The sequence below is a fragment of the Hemiscyllium ocellatum genome, chromosome 7 (genome assembly GCF_020745735.1).
Source record: "Hemiscyllium ocellatum isolate sHemOce1 chromosome 7, sHemOce1.pat.X.cur, whole genome shotgun sequence".
NCBI lineage: Eukaryota > Metazoa > Chordata > Chondrichthyes > Orectolobiformes > Hemiscylliidae > Hemiscyllium > Hemiscyllium ocellatum.
Genome location: NC_083407.1, coordinates 100,529,807 through 100,547,985, shown reverse-complemented (window position 1 = coordinate 100,547,985; position 18,179 = coordinate 100,529,807). Strand labels below are relative to the sequence as shown.

Genomic DNA, 18,179 nt, shown 5'->3' with positions numbered 1-18,179 from the left:
CCAACCGTGGGAGAAGACCTTGCCTATTTACCCTATCCATGCCCCTCATGATTTTACAAACATCTATAAAAGGTCATCCTTCAGCCTACACACTCCAGGGAAAAGAACCCCAGCCTATTCAGCCTCTCCCTATTGCTCAAATCCTCCAACCCTGGCAACATCCTTCCAAATCTTTTCTGAACCCTTTTAAGTTTCACAACATCGTTCCTAGAGCAGAGAGACCAGAATTGAATACAGTATTCCAACAGCCACAACATGACATCTCAACTCTTATACTCATTGATCAATAAAGGCAAGCATAACAAACCACCTTCTTCACTAGCTATCTACCTGCAACTCCACTTTCGAGGAACTGCGCACCTGCATTCCAAGGTCACTTTGCTCAGCAACATCCTCCAGGACCTTAGCATTAAGTTCGTAAGTGGTGCCCTGATTTGCTTCTCCAAAGTGCAACACCTCATATTTATCTAAATTAAATTCCATCTACCATTCCTTGGCCCACTGGCCATCTGATCAAAGCCCCGCTCTACTCTAAGGTAAGCTTCTTCAATGTTCACTACATCTCCAATTTTGGTGTCATCTGCGAACTTACTAACATACCTGCTATGTTCATATCCAAATTATTTATATACATGATGAAAAGCAGTGGACCCAGCAACAATCCTTCTGGCATACCACTGATCGCAGGCCTCTAGTCTGAAATGTAACCCTCCACCATTACCCTGTGTCTTCTATCTTCGAGCCAGTTCTGTATCTAATTCAAGGTAGTTCTCCCTGTATTCCATGTGATCTGACCTTGCTAACCAGTCCACCATGAAGAAACTTGTCAAACTCCTTATTGAAATCCATACAGATCTTATCCACTGCTCTGCCCTCATCAATCCTCTTCATTACTGCAAAAAGCTCAAACAGGTTAGGGAGAAATTTCTCACACACAAAGCCATGCTGACTTTCTCTAATCAGTCCTTGCTTTCCAAATACATGTAAATCCTGCCCCTCAGGATTCCCTCCAACAACTTGCCCACCACCCATGTCAGGCTCACTTGACTATAGTTCCCTGGCTTTTATTTACCATCTTTCTTAAACAGTGGCACCATGTGCGCCAACCTCCAATCAACAGAACAAACTATTGTTCAAAGTTCAATTCTTAACTTCAACCCTCTGTTCCAACCAAAAAAATGAAAAAATAAGAAGGAAAATTCTCATAGTCTCTGCAGTTGGAAGAAACACCACTCTAGTTAACTCCAAGTCCGAACACATTATGTCAACTTTGTGAGACAAAACGAGACTTCATAGCCTTAAAAAAATTCCAACATAAAGCCAAGTAAGTTTTACTCAAAACAAAAGCTTGTTTGGCAGCTGGTTCATTAATAACAGTAATCAATTTTGAATGGGTTTGAAATGGAGTGGCTAAAATAATTTTTGGAATTTAACTTCAGCTTAAGAATCCCTGCTTTTATGTGGAGTGTCAAAATATCAAATCAAATTATTGAATGATCATAACTCACTAACCAGCGTTGTAAAGCACTGTACAAATAACAGATTTTGATCACACAGTCAACCATATGCTTAGAAATTAGACATTTTTCCATGGAAATATTTTATGCAGTGTTGTTCAGAAATACATGAAGATACTGGACTGTAGATCTACACAATTTTACAATTAATTAATCCTTTTGCACAAAAATGTAATATCAGCTTTCATACACAAAAGACAAATCACTTAGGCTGAACACACACTAATGGATGGGAACTGTACTTGCTGACTAGAGAGTCTAAACAACATTTTACAGTGAAAGCTTGAGGCAGAAGTTGGAGTGATGGCCCAGGTGACAACGATTACAGCACTCAGCAGGTTTAAAGTTATAGTCTGGCACTTTTGTTTGGCCATCAACTTATTAGTGAGAATTTACTTAACTGAAAGAATCTCACTTCAAGGACATTCAATGTGACATGACAGCCGGTGGGGCCTGACCACCAATTGCTCATGCGGTGGCATCAATTTCCTTGCTTGAACACTAAACTGCTCCCAGCACCTTTCTATCCGAACATCTTCTGAACCAAAACACAAATACAAATACAAGTGCACATGTGCTAATTTTGGAACACCATCCTTTTTGTCACTATTTGTTTTGACCCAACTGCAGAAACACTTTCACCAAAATAAACCTCAAAAAAATTACAGAGCAAATACTTGTTGGAATGGATTTAAAAGACATCTAGATTTTGCTGACAAAACTTGAATGAAGACAAACCGGAGAACTAACCATTATCTCATCAGAAAGTGCAGACTCCAAAACTAGAAAAAGCTGTAAATTGGGCATGTGTGTCTAAACTTGATGTTCCTGCATCTTTTACTTTGATATAATTCACCTTGAAAGGTTGCAACCTATAAAGCCTGTGAAGCTTGTGCTGTTTTTCCCACAAATCAGCGCAAAATGTTTCACTCTTGCTGGAACACTACTTGGACTTTTGAACAGCCTTGAATTCTGACAACAGCATCTTGCCCTCCCATAGTAAGATTTCAAACTTACTTTGAGCACTGCATCTGAACCACATGCTCCCTCTTCGAGCACAGATGGCTATGAATGAAGCCAGAGAGAGGAAAGTAGAAGAACCAAAAACTCTTTTACAGAGCAATCCTGTCATCGATAATTTGTAAACAACTTGTTCAGACATGTTATAACACAACTCTGATGCAGGGTGAACTTGAATCCAGGTTTTCTAACACAAAGGCAGGGAGACTCCACAATTGCCCTCTTCCAATGTCCAGTGAGCATCACCTGTCCTCAATCAACTCTGCAGCTGTTCCAATTAATTCTTCAGACTCCTGAGATGCAATGGCAGTGTTTCTGCCTCTGGGTCAAGAGGCCAGTTTCAAGTCCCACTCATTCCAGGGGTGAGTAATAACATTTTCACACAGATTAATTAGGAACCAAAAGAGAAAATGCTGGGAAATCTCAGCAGGCCTGGCAGCATCTGTAAGGAGAGAAAAGAGCTGATATTTCGAGTCTAAGTGACCCTTTGTCAAAGCTTTGACAAAGGGTCAGTTAGACTCGAAACGTCAGCTCTTTTATCTCCTTAAATGCTGCCAGACCTGCTGAGCTTTTCCAGTATTTTCTCTTTTGGTTTCAGATTCCAGCATCTGCAGTAATTTGTTTTTATAGATTAATTCGGAATATCTTCCACTTGATTTTTAAAGGGACTTTCATTTCTAATCCTGATATTATGTGGGCTTTCGAAACCTCAAACTTCTAATCAGAATAAGAGAAATGATACAATAAAATGACTGCATCTGATGTAAATTAGATTACTTACAGTGTGGAAACAGGCCCTTCGGCCCAACCAGTCCACACCGACCCGCCGAAGCGCAACCCACCCATACCCCTACATATACCCCTTGCCTAACACTACAGGGAATTTAGCATGGCCAATTCACCTGACCCGCACATCTTTGGACTGTGGGAGGAAACCGGAGAACCCGGTGGAAACCCACGCAGACACGGGGAGAACGTGCAAACTCCACACAGTCAGTCGCCTGAGGCGGGAATTGAACCCAGGTCCCTGGCGCTGTGAGGCAGCAGTGCTAACCACTGTGCCACCGTGCCGCCCAAAGTTAAAATACAGAGTACATTAATGGAATTTGTAATGAACACATTAGATTAGATTATGAGGCGGGAATTGAACCCAGGTCACTGGCAATGTGAGGCAGCAATGCTAACCACTGTGCCACCCCCATGTCAAGGAAATGCCAGTACTGCCCAGTGAAGCTCTTCAATAATCTTCACATAAACAGAAATATTTAAGAAACAAATTATTGTCAGTACTCCCAAGCCTGGCAGATTCTAAAATAATTTTTCACTTAATAAAGATATCATTGCATTTTCATTTCTGAATTGTACCACCAAATTTACATCACTTATTCGGATAACTACTGCCTTCTCCCAGCTATCACCAGCACTGATGCCGGAATCTACTGGTTTCAATGCCCTAGTTTTAAAATACTTTGTCCATTCTAGACTAACAATTTTGTCTTACATTCTCCTCTTCAATATTTCCAAATGCTTTGTCACTGGATTATTACTCATTTTTCCAGTGCAAGCTAGTTAATACACTTGCATTTCCAGGTGCTCTCAAAACCCACTGGTCTTCCATACCTCTCATATCTTCAAGATATTGCAGAACAGCCTTGCCTGCGACTCTGCCTCTGGCTCTCCCCTTGTCTATTCCTTTACCCATTCCACCCAGGCTCAGTGGCCACTTGTATATCATCTAATCACACTTTGCCAGTTTGCCATTTCCTGATGTAACAGATGTGCTGATGTGAATATGGAATCACAAATAATTAGAATGGATGCCCTGGAAATATGCAGGGAAGAGGTTTTGAGAATATTGGAAAGGATGAATATAGATAAGTCTCCTGGGCCTGATGGCATTTACCCCAGGATCCTATGGGAAGCTAGGGAGGAGATAGCAGAGCCATTGGCCTGGATTTTTATGTCGTCATTGTCAACGGGAATAGTACCAGAGGACTGGAGGATAGCGAATGTGGTCCCATTGTTCAAGAAAGGGAGTAGGGATAGCCCTAGTAACTATAGGCCAGTGAGTCTGACTTCAGTGGTGGGCAAAGTCTTAGAGAGAATGGTAAGGGATAAGATTTATGAACATCTGGGTAGGAATAACGTGATCAGGGATAGCCAGCATGGTTTTGTGAAGGGCAGGTCGTGCCTCACAAACCTTTTTGAGTTCTTTGAGAAGGTGACTAAGGAAGTGGATGAGGGTAAAGCAGTAGATGTTGTGTATATGGATTTTAGTAAGGCGTTCGATAAGGTTCCCCATGGTAGGCTAATGCTAAAACTTCGGAGGTATGGCATTGAGGATACATTAGAGGTTTGGATTAGGAATTGGCTGGCTGGAAGGAGACAGAGGGTAGTAGTTGATGGATTATGTTCATCTTGGAGCGCAGTTACTAGCGGTGTACCACAAGGATCTGTTTTGGGACCATTGCTTTTTGTTATCTTTATAAATGATCTAGAGGAAGGACTTGAAAGCTGGGTAAGCAAGTTTGCGGATGACACAAAAGTCGGTGGAGTTGTGGATAGTGAGGAAGGAAGTGGTAGGTTACAGCGGGATATAGATAAGTTGCAGAGCTGGGCGGAAATGTGGCAAATGGAATTCAATGTAGCTAAGTGCGAAGTCGTTCACTTTGGTAGGAATAACAAGATGATGGATTACTGGGCTAATGGTAGGCTACTTGGTAGTGTGGATGAGCAGAGGGATCTTGGTGTCTATGTACACAGATCTCTGAAAGTTGCCACCCAGGTAAATAGTGCTGTGAGGAAGGCATATGGTGTACTGGGCTTTATTGGCAGAGGAATTGAGTTCCGGAGTCCTGAGGTCATGTTGCAGTTGTATAAGACTCTGGTGAGGCCTCATCTGGAGTATTGTGTGCAGTTTTGGTCGCCATACTATAGGAAGGATGTGGAAGCTTTAGAACGAGTGCAGAGGAGGTTTACCAGGATGTTGCCTGGAATGGTAGGAAAATCTTATGAGGAAAGGCTGAGGCACTTGGGGCTGTTCTCATTGGAGAAGAGAAGGTTTAGGGGAGATCTGATAGAAGTGTATAAGATGATTAGGGGTTTAGATAGGGTAGATACTAAGAACCTTTTACCGCTAATGGAGTCAGGTGTTACTAGGGGACATAGCTTTAAATTAAGGGGTGGTAGGTATAGGACAGATGTTAGGGGTAGATTCTTCACACAGCGGGTTGAGTGTTCATGGAATGCCCTGCCCGTATCAGTGGTGAACTCTCCTTCTTTATGGTCATTTAAGCGGGCATTGGATAGGCATTTGGAAGTTATTGGGCTAGTATAGGTTAGGTAGGATTCGGTCGGCGCAACATCGAGGGCCGAAGGGCCTGTACTGCGCTGTATCCTTCTATGTTCTATGTTCTAGATGGCAGAGCTGGGCAGAAAGGTGGCAAATGGAGTTCAATGTAGGTAAGTGTGAAGTGATTCACTTTGGTAAGAGTAACAAGAAGATGGAGTCCTGGGCTAATGGTCGGATACTTGGAAGTGTGGATGAGCAGAGGGATCTTGGTGTCCATGTACACAGATCTCTGAAAGTTGCCACCCCGGTAAATAGTGCTGTGAAGAAGGCATATGGCGTACTGGCTTTTATTGGTAGAGGAATTGAGTTCCAGAGTCCTGAGGTCATGTTGCAGTTTGTATAAGACTCTGGTGCGGCCGCATCTGGAGTATTGTGTGCAGTTTTGGTTGCCATACTATAGGAAGGATGTGGAGGCACTGGAATGGGTGCAGAGGAGGTTTACCAGGATGTTGCCTGGTATGGTAGGAAGATCGTATGAGGAAAGGCTGAGGCACTTGGGGCTGTTTTCATTGGAGAAAAGAAGGTTTTGGGGTGACTTGATAGAGGTGTACAAGATGATTAGGGGTTTAGATAGGGTTGACCATGAGAACCTATTTCTACGTATGGAGTCAGATATTACAAGGGGCATAACTTTAAATTAAGGGGTGAAAGGTATAGGACAGATTTTAGGGGTAGATTCTTTACTCAGCGAGTCATGAATTCATGGAATCCCCTGTCAGTAACAGTGGTGGACTGTCCCTCTTTATGGGCATTTAAACGGGCATTGGATAGACATATGGAGGATCGTGGGCTAGTGTAGGTTAGGTGGGCTTGGATCGGCGCAACATCGAGGGCCAAAGGACCTGTACTGCGCTATATTTTTCTATGTTCTATGGATCCACATCTACCAAAGCCAGAGGGCAACATGAATAATTTTCCATCTGAATAGTGTCTCAACCAATACATTAACTCTAGCCCCAAGTAATCTGTATCAAAAAAGGAGCTTCAAAAATTGATCTATTAGTCCACTCATATAAATGAAGAACTGTGGATTGTCAGAATCAGATACAAAACTAGAAACTGCTGGAAAAACTCAGCAAATCCAGCAGCATAACAGAATGTCATTTTGCTTTCTGAAGTACATAACTATGCCCCCCAATATCTAAAACTAATAATTTATCAAGAAAAATTAAGACATAAAACAGCACAAGGTTTAAATTTGTTTTTCCAGTACATACCTTCAACCATGGATTTGTTTTGGCTTCCTAAAGAAAAAGGTCAAGAAAAGAATAGTTAATATTCGATGTACAAGCAGAAAAGTAAGAACAGAGTCAACCCACTGTTGCTTAACATTTGAGTAGTATTGCTATTTATTTTGAAATGGTGATTGTGCTGTAGAATCATAGAAATCTACAGAACAGGAGGCCGGCCATTTGGCCTTCATGTCTGTGCAAGCTCTGAAAGATTGATTGTGCTGTCCCAAATATTCATCCTTTATCTGTGATCTTGCTAGTTCCTCATCCCCAAATAACTGCCAAATTGCCTTTCATGATAATTCACTTTCACCATATTTTCAGGGAGAACATTCCAAATCCTAAAATTTTAGTGAAAAAGATTTTCAGCGTCCCTCTGAATCTTTTGTCAATAATTTTGAATCTATTACCTAGTCACCACAAGCACTGATTTCCCCTCTGTTTACTCTATCAAAATCTGTTGGAATTTTGAAAACCTTTTACAAGGTCACCACTTAGTCTTTGTGACATCACAAATAGTCCTAACGCTTTCAGTCTCTCCTATGAATGACAGAGGTCCCTCAACTCTACTAACGTTGTGGTAAACCTCATACATACCCTTTTCAAGTCTTCACATTTTTCTGAAGCATATTTCTAGAATTTTTGATGATATTTCAACTGAGGCCTAATCAGGAAGTTCTGGCATGATTTATTTGCTTTTATCATACTACTATCCTCTTGCCATGAAGAATTAAAGGACTACATTATATTAATGTTTTATTGAACTGTAGAATCAACTATTTAAGTTATTGATCTACATATGAAGCAACACATGCAACTTCACAATATTCTTTTAAAAAAATGTAAAGTTATGAACAATGTTTAGGCACAGAAACAGACTCAACTATAAAAGGGAATGTGATCTTTTACTCGCTTTTCATCTTGGCCAACACAGAAGAAAATGTGTACTTTGTGCAACAGCAGATAATGAAATAACTTTTACCCAACAATTTGAAACATTCAGCTGAAAAATGGAAAATGTTATTTGAATAACCAAGTGTTTAATTTCAAAGCACTAAATTCCCACTTTGCATATTATTTGTTTCCATTTATGTGAGAATTTAATAATTTCTGCACTCAGTTCTAATCAGTAATAAGGAACAACAACAGGTAACGGAATTCATCAGGGAGTTTGAAGATAGGCCTGTTGATAATGATATTAGAGTTAATGCTATGTTAGGGATGGGGGAAAACAAGAGTGCTACTTATTTTCAGTGATTGAACAAATCCAATTTAGATTTTCTTACATAAACATTTTGACATCAAATTTCCCAATCTATTATCATTGAAGATTATGAGCTATAAAATAACCCTACACAGGAGGCCTTTAATCATTGAGTCTGTGTTTGCTCATTAAAAAAGCAGTTAGTCCAAAGCCCCTGTTCTTTCTCGAAAGTCTTGTTAATGTTTCTGAGGGGTCATGATGGGGTGATGAGCTTTGACAGCACCGATTCATGGAACAAAACTGGAGTCTGGCAACATAATATGGACCAATGCTGTCATGGAGGTCAAATCCCAAGCTCAGTATTGAGTGCAAGGTAAGGCTAAAGCTTGCTCCTGGAAAAATGGCTTTGTGCCAGGAAGAGGATGGCCTCAAAATTGGTTGACACCACGGATTCATGTATTTCTAAGTCATTTCAGTGTAAAGTACTTTGTGATTAGTTTCTGAATATGAGCCTGTCTTGTGAACTGCATCACATCTTATAATGAATACAGGACAACTCTTGTTTTGAAGCAGCTTTCAAATTTTAGTTATGCTGAAAAGCATCCGATTATGAAGTAAAAAAGTCTCTAAACTTGGTATTCTTTGATGAAAAAGGAGTGGCTTGCCTTGTTTTTGACAAACTTTGAGAAGTAAGAAGGAGAGTTACTAGTCTTTGAATTCCCATCTTCTGACTTGGTCTTATAGCCGTGGCATTTAGAAAGCTCATCTAATTAATGCCAGTAAATGACAACCACCAGGATCTTAATGCTGGAAATTTCAGCAACAATAATGACCTTGAACTATCATAAGGAGATGGTTTCATTCTTTCTTTTAGATTTGTACTAAGTGAGCTGATACTACAAAATAAACTGCACCGCAGAAGGTAGTGCTAATCTTTCATTAGAAATGCAGTAAACCCCAATGATAAAACCACTGCAAACAAATGGATGTGAAAGTCAACTGTTAAACAGGCTTTAGATTCAATGTTGAGGGGGTGAAAACCTCTCAACAAAAACTGACGTGATACTGCCAATCATCTCTGCTAAGGGTTTGCAAATCTGTGATTTGTAAAATTTCAAGTCTTTGAGGAAAATACAAGAAAACAGCTAAAAAATGCTGGGGCTAGAATAGGATTCTTCAAGAAAGCTTTGCCTCACCTGATACCATCAGTAATTTCAGTGCATTATAAAGCCTGCATCTGTTCAGTGATAGAATATTGTAGTCCTCTGCCAAGCTATAAAGAAAATAATTCTTACCAGTAAAGTCCAAAGCCAGACCTGTGACCTCAGGAGAATAGCTTATTCCATGACAAAATACACCAGATAGAGGAACAAACAATACATTTGAAAGATTAACAAGCAAGTAGATAAACAAAGATTATCTGTAGAGACCAGACCTTCTAACTTAAGTGAGGATTACGATAGCTGCATTTCCATATTTTGAGAATGAAGATTTTCCTGTGTCTTACTCTCTCCCTAAGGGAGTTTAAACATCACCTGAAATTCTACGTTTTAAATAAAAAATTAAACGGCTTCACCATGACTGCAAATGAACCAAACCATGGAAAATCCAACTTGCCAATTTGCTCTTTCCACATATCAGATAGTAGTGAGACATAGCACAGTGGTCTTACTTAATCTCATGCTAAAACTCAAAACTGAAGAAGGGTGTAAATGAAGCTATGACTGCCCACAACACTATTAGTGGAAGGTCGGAGAAAGTGAGGACTGCAGATGTTGGAGCTCAAAGACGAGTGTGAGATGCTGGAAAAGCATCTCAGATCAGGCAGCATCCGAGGAGCAGGAGAATCAACGTTTCGGAATCAACGTTTCGGCATAAGTCCTCCATCAGGAAAGATTCCTGATGATGATTCCTGATGAAGGACTTATGCCCGAACCGTCGATTCTCCTGCTCCTCGAATGCTGCCTGACTTGCTGTGCTTTTCCAGCACTACACTCTCAACTACTAGTGGAAGGTCAAAATTATAGCTGGAGCAAACAGTTGCACCAGAAGCTTTTTCCAGGACAGCTACCGAAAAGCCAACCCAAATGCATTCATGAAATGTCAGGTTTGGTGGAGTGCCGATGCTGCAGCTAAAGACCTTATTTTCAGGATATTCATACAGCTAACAGAATTTCAAGTACAATCTAAAGAAGGATGATATCCATTATTGAGAGAGATTGATTAGGCGAAACGACAGCCTTATGATATTCCCGTGAGACCAAACTTTCAAATGCATCACAGCTGGTAGAACTTAACATCAATAAAAAATAGCTCTCAAATTAAAAAGGTGTAATTGTTTGAATAAAATGATTGTTGTTGTCTTAAAAACCCATTTCACTAATAACATTTGGGCAAAGAAATTGTCGTCCTAGCCTAGTATGGTCTACATGCGACTCCAGAACAAAGGCAATGTGATTGACTCTTAACTACCTTGGAAATGGCCTCCAGCAAGTCACTCAGTTGCATCAACTGCAAAAGTCTTTTTTAAAAAAAGGCAACTGGATGGACCACCTGGCATCAACTCATGCACTGGGATGATTTTTGGGATGGCAAGACTGATGTATGAGGAGACCAGGTCGGTTATGAACTTTATAAATTGGAGTTGAGAAAAATGACTGCTAAAGAAAGCTGTTGAGACTATACATTGAATGATTCACAAGATGAGACAGAAATATTTCTTAAGCAAAACGGTGGCTCAGTGCTGAGCACTGCTGTCTCACAGTGCTAGGGACCCAGTTCGATTCTGGCCTCAGGCCAATATGTGAAGTCTGCACATTCTCCCCGCCTAGTGTGGGTTTCCTCTGGGTGCTCTGTTTCCTCCGACAACCCAAAAGATATCCATGTTAGGTGAATTGACCATGATAAGTTGCCCATAGTGTTCAGGAATGTATGGGTTAGGTGCATTAGTCAGGAGTAAATGTAGAGTAATAGGTTAGGATAATGGGTCTGGGTGCACTGCGCACTCATTGGGCTTCTATAATTCTAAGACTAAAGTGATCAAAGGGTACTGAAAGAAAGGAGGAAGAGAGTGCTGAGTTAGATGATAAGCCATGATCATATCAAATGGAAGAGCAAACGGCCTACTCCTGTTCCTATTTTCTATGTCTCAAAGGGAGTGGAGTATCATAGGGAGATCTTGTTAAAGTTATGAAAGTTAGCCATACGACTTCTGGAATACTGTTAACAGTTTTGGTCTCCATACTGCAGGAAAGATGTAGGCATTGGAGGTAATTCAGAGAAAGCTCGTCAGGTTCATTCAGGATTTGAAGAAAATTTCTTTTGAAGAGAGGTTTTGTAGGTTGGGCACATACTCACTGGAGTTTAGAAGAATGAGAGGAGACCTTGTTGAAACACACAGGATGCTTAGGAGGCCTGAGGGGTAAATCCAGAAATATTGTTTCCCCTTATAGGAGAGTCTAGTACAGTGTGGGGTTGCATGCAGAGATGAGGAAAATTTATTCATTTGGAGGATAATGCCCATGGGATCCAAGGGTATTTGGCGAATTGGATTCAGAATCAGCTGAGTGGCAAGAAGCAGAGGGTGATGTCAAGGTGTGTTTTTCCAATTGAAAGTCTACATCCACTGGGGTGCTGCCGGACCCTTGCTATTTATGGTTTATACAAATGATTTAGACATTAATTAATACTTGCAGATGATAAAAACATTAGTTGGGTGGTAAATAGTGATGAGGATAACCTTAGATTACAATAGGATATGGATGGGCTGGTCAGGCAGGCTGATCAGTGGCGAACTCAATTCAATCTGGATAAGCGTGAGGTGATGCATTTGGGCAGGATAAACAAGGAAAAGGAATACATGATAAATGGTATCACCCTGGGAAGCACATTAGGATTAGAGGGACTTTGGTATGCACATACACCAGCCCCCTTAAAGTATCAGATCATGTGGATAAAGAGGTTAAGAAGAAATAGTGATAATTTCCTTCAGTAGCCAAGGCACACAGTTGAAGAACAGGGAGGTTAGGCTGGAACTGTACATAAATTTGTTTCTGATCACAGCAAAGGTATTGCGTGCAGTTCTGGAATCGACAATATAGGAGGGGTGCGATTGCAATGGAGAAGTTGTACAGAAGATTTACCAGGATGTTGCCTGGGCTGCAGGGTTTTAATTATGAAGAGAAATTGGAGAGAGTGGCATTGTTTTCCTTAGAGAAGAAGGAATTAAGAAGGGACATGATTGAGAAATATGAGGGGCAGACTCATAGTAGACAGGAAGAAACATCTCCCTTTGATGAAGAAATCAATGACATGGGGCATAGATTTAAGGTAAGGGGCAGGAGATGTGAGGAAAAAAATGTTATCACCCAGAGGGTGGTGAGAACCTGGAACTCACAAATGACCATCTGCAACAAGACAGAATCTAATGATATCCCCATGACATTGAACAGCTTAACCATCAATGATTTTCACAGTATCAATATCCTTAGGGTTACCACTGACTAGAAAATGAATTTGACGAGCCATATAAATAATATGGCTACAAAAGCACATCAGAGGCTCAGAATCCTCCAAACAGTAATTCACTTCCTGTCTGTCCACCATCCACAAGACACAAGTGTGATGGAATACTCCCCACTTGGCTGGATGGGTGCAACTCCAGCAACACTCAAGAAGCTTGACACCATCCAGAACAAAGTAGCCTACTTGACTGAGACTACATCCACAAAAACATTCAGCCCCTCCACCAACAGTTCAGTTGTGTGTATGATCTACAAAATGTACTGAAAAAATCACCAAGGCTCCTCGGACAAAATCTTTCAAACTCAAGGGCTCTACGATTGAACAGAACATGGGCAATGGCAGCATAGGGGAGGACATAGCCTAGCGCAGCCCAGGTAATGTTCTGGGACCTGTATTCAAATCCAAGGCAGATAGTAGCACTGAATTCAGTTAGAAAATCTGGAATTACAAGTCAAGTTATGACCAGTGATGATAGGTTGTTTAGCTACTATTCGTTAGGGAATGAATTTCCCTTCCTTATCCAGTCTGACCCAAAGGAATGTGGTTAATTCTAAACTGACCTCTGAAATAGCCTCATAAGCCACTCAGCTGTATCCAAGTGCAACTAGGGATGGGGATTAAATGCCCAGTATCAGCATCCACATTCCATGAATGAATGAATAAATAAAATAAAGCAGCTGCATGGGAACACCATCACCAACTAGTTCCCCGAAAGTCACTCATGGTTCTGACTTGGAAATCTAGTGCCATTCCTTCACTATCACAAGATCAAAATCCTTGAAGCCCCTCACTAATGGCATCGTGGGTGTACTTACACCAAATAGATCACAGTGATTCAAGAAGGCTGCTCACCAACACCTTCTAAAGGGTAGTCAGGGATAGGCAATAAATGTTGGCCCAGCCAGCGACACCCACATACTATTAATGAATAAAAACCAATTCAAAGCAATTCATTCTGATGTTAATATAAAAATTGTCAGTCAGTAACCTCTTCCACAATGCCAGCACTTCATTGGCATTTTTGAAGTCTCCTTTCTGAACTGAGAAGCTTCGAAATGGCTGCTGTCAGAAAAGCTAATGGTAAAGAAGAGAAAGCTCACATCTTTAAACCTATAAGTCTGTTTGCCTGGGAAAAAAAAATTAGCACTTCAAATGACACCTTAACCTACAATTTTGCTGAAGAATTTGTAAAGCTTAGAGAAGTGACATAAGACATACTTTCAGCAGTATTTGATATAGGTCCATTGATGGACGATTATCTGCAAGCAAGCTTCAATAAGAATATATTGTTTTTGATAAACCCAGAAAAAAAATTGAACTTTCATCAGAGTAAACACAAGCACTTGCTGAAACTTATTTTCTTTATTTATACGTTCTCCTAAGGCACGTCTAAGTGGGTAGGAGGTTCAAAATAAAGACAATGAATAGCCTTCCCAAACTGTACTTTATGCCCTTTAACTGTACCAGTAAAGGTTTTGTTCAGTTTCACAGAACAGCAGTTCACAGGGGATTGAAAGAGAGAAACAGCCTATTTATTCGAAGAACATGCTGACTCAAGCAAACATGTTTCAAATTAATTTTAGGAATATTTTTTGCTGAGGTGGTCAAGTGGAGGGGAGACAAACGTCTCGGTCTTAGCGTTAAATACACAGACCCAGAGTAAATTACCACAGAACTAACATTGAAATATCTCTGAATGGCATTAAATATAAAGCCTTAGTATTCAAATAGGAAACTAGCACATTTTTGGCACAGGTAACATTTCTGAATTGATCACAAGCATTTTTTAAAGTTAACCAAATGTTTCATTACACTTTAAACCCATATTCTCTTTAAAATGTTCACCTACTCATGCTGTGGAACCAAAATCTTGTTTCTAAACTAAAAGTTAGAAACCCAACTGCCATTTATTACTGTTGCTGTCTGAAAGACACAGCTGCTTAAGCAGACATCAAGAGCAATTGTTTAACTTTTCTGATGTCAACAGCTATGTATATCTCATATATAAAATGTAGTAGCAAGATCTGGATATAGGTTTGCTCGCTGAGCTGGAAGTTTCATTTTCAGACATTTCATCCCATACTAGGTGTGATGGGGAAATACATCACCAACTCAAGGAAACCTAAACATAAACAACAGAAAACGGGTCATGCCAACAGCGCTTCATCCAGAGGCTCATTGAAGATGTTACCGAGTATAGATACAAACCGTCTGAAAACAAACCTTCCAGCTCAGCGAGCAAACCTACATCCACGTAACAGCAACTCACCTCGGCTCCTTTTCCAGCACCTTTCAGACTTACCACCTCGAATGACATGAAGCACCATCACTGGCAATTTCCCCCCCCTCACCATTAAGAATTAGCATTATAATCACTGTTTCTTCATTGTTCCTTGGTCAAAGTCCTTGAACTCCCATCCTTATAGTATTAGGAGTATACCTACACCTTAAGGACTACAGCAGTTCAATAAGACAACTCGCCATCACCTTCTCAAAGGCAAATAGGGGGAGGCAGCAAACACTATGCTTGGCAGAAATGCTCACTTTTCATGAAAGAGTACTTGTCAAAACAAAATCAGGAAGACAGCCACAAATGAATGATTACAGAAGACAGACAACTTGCCTGACTCCATAAGTTATTAAAACTGCAGTCTCCCATTACCTCACTACCCAGTTCTCAAACAGGAATATTTAGAAAAGTTATCAGTTTGATTTTTCCAAGTACAAATTTCAATCATTAACCCGAGCAATAATGTTACAATGTGCAAACTGTTCCCAGAACCCACTCCTGACGCCCTCAAGAATCTTACATGTTCGCTGTGGCAGCGGCCTGATACAGTCCAGACAACTAAAACACAATGCATTATAACTCCTACTCATCGAGTACAGTACACATGCTACGAATAAAACCAACACAAGGCAACCCCATCATAAATCATATTGTGTTCAAATATTGAAAATTTTAAATTGGACCATTGCTTCCATGCGCACTGCTCCTACCATACAATTAGATGTACAGTACTCAAATAATTAAGAAAGGTCAGATAGTTATGTTATTTACTCTCACTGCAGTGTTGAGATTCTCGGACGCCATGAAGACTGGAACTTTCAAGAACACAAACATCCTTTTTGACTGGTTTGAACAGGATTAAACACTGGCAATTATTTCATGCTTTTCTTGCAAATTGAAATGATTCTCACTTTCTTGGATTTCATCAGGTCATTTTGCATTATAGAAAAATGAAACTTTAAAAAAGACTAAACATTTGCAGATCATCTTATTACTTGTGGGCTGCAAAAAGCAACTCCAATGAAAGGCTCTGTGTGTTCAAGGCAAGGGGTAAAATCAATTAAATTATTAAAGTCATAAAATGTCAGTGGTATTCTCACAAAAGGTCACAGGCCTGAAATGCCAGCACCGTTTCTCGCTCCACAGATGTTGTCTGACCTGCTAAGTACTTCCAACATTTTCATCCTCATTCCAGATTTCCAACATTTGCAACTTTTGACTTTTGTACGTAAGTAGAGTACGTTAATTCGTTGGTTGATTAACTTCAACAAAAGTGATCACTGCTCAAATCAATTACTGTTGAATTTCTATGGACTCAGTAACCTCTCAACAGACAGAATGTGGTTTGTGTGGCTGAATGCTAAAAATGTTCTGAGAACCTTTCAGCATTTCTTTTTAAGTTGAACATTAGAATTTGTTTGATTGCTTCAGACTGAAGCATATCACTTTGACTTAAATCAGAGAGATACTTGGATTTTATTTTGATATACACCAAACACTGTTGGAAAATGGAATACTCAAAAGAATCAATGGTGAAATCAGAGTCCATGGAATCTTCAAAAACTGACTTTGTACATGACATTGCAAAATTATAGAAACTCACCAGAGAAATACTATCAAGTGGACCATTCTTTCAGAGATGGCTCGGACATAAGGGCCATACGACTATTGTAGGTACTGTATGGTTCAGTGAGACAGTGCAGCTGGAACTATAACATTTGATATCAAGATACATCAGTGCAGGACAGAATGCAGTTGAATATAAAACTCTGTTCAGTCTAACACAGCTGAAAGGACAAAAATCAGGTCTGACACTGGGACAAGAATGGCTTTTTTTTTAAGTCTTAAGTAGTTATTGACCTTCAGTTCCACTGCAAACAGACCAAATCAGAACAAGCATGCTGAAATATTATTGTCAGTGCACTTAAAAATTGCTGGATTGTAATCTATCACAGCTGAGAGTCTTAGATCTGAGAGTTTAAACTACTGTTGAGGTGAGACTTTTTAAAAAATCACCTCAATAGCCTCCATTAATGCAATATTCCGTAAGTTGAAGGTGGTGTACATTAAAAACCTCCAACTGACTTCCTTTATCACTTATGACTTTCACATTTATAAACTGACGCTTAGAGTATAAATTCATCTCTGACTGGAGATTATTTGCTTAGATCAATTTCCATTACAACAATAAAGACTTTTAGTCACTTCAAAGGCTCTGAACAGAGAAAAAAAAGTCAGCCTAGACACGGCTTTGCCACATCCTTGTCAAGAACAACAACATCCATGGGTTATTTAACCTGCTCCAAAAGATCAAGCATATTGAGTGGTATTCAATTCCTCATTGATACAAATTGCAAGTGGTAGGCAGGAAACATAAATCAAATTTTTGCAAACAAAATTAGGAAAATATTATATATTTGAGGCAAAAGAGAGGGCATTCTGTCCTAATTGTAACAATTACAAAGGATGAAGGCTCAATCAACCTTCAAACAAGATAAAATTTTGACTAGAAATGAGTACTGCTATACAGGTCGTTCTGGCATAACGTGCGTTTCACTAACACAAATTGGCTTCAACGCAATTGATGAACTGTGGATACTGTTTGGATCACATGAACTTTCTACTGAATGGGTATAGCAATTTTCTGTAGCAATCTTGTACAACTCAATTTCCTATAGCGGTTTTCTAAAGTATGGGGTTGCAGAGGAATGCAGCTGTCACATTATAGCAGAATGACCTGTACTTCTCCCATTTTGGTGACAGTGATTCTAATAAATGAGAACCTGAAAGTTCAGTCTATCAATTGAACACAGATATTCATCAACAATTACCAGAATGGCTCAGAGGTTAGCACTGCTGCCTTATAGCGCCAGGGACCGGGTTTGATTCCAGCCTTGGGTGACTGTCTGTGAGGAGTTTGCACATTCTTCCCGTAGCTGCATGGTTTTCCTTTGGGTGCTCCAGTTTCCTCCCACAATCCAAAGATGTGCAGGTAGGTGCATTAGTCATGGATAAATGTAGACTAATAGGGTGAGGGAAT

General features: G+C 40.1%; 1 protein-coding gene across 3 annotated transcripts in view; it reads right to left on the bottom strand.

Moving 5' to 3' along the window:
• The window catches only part of LOC132817243 (double-stranded RNA-specific editase 1-like), a 332,434-nt gene that overhangs the window by 157,203 nt on the left and 157,052 nt on the right, over nucleotides 1–18,179 (bottom strand). For 2 of the 3 annotated variants that reach the window (XM_060827594.1, XM_060827596.1), the window contains exon 3: nucleotides 7,107–7,133. The exons of the other annotated variant lie outside the window; for it this stretch is intronic. In XM_060827594.1, the coding sequence (XP_060683577.1) occupies nucleotides 7,107–7,133 (27 nt within the window). The remainder of the gene's footprint in view (nucleotides 1–7,106; nucleotides 7,134–18,179) is intronic. 3 annotated transcript variants of the gene reach the window in all.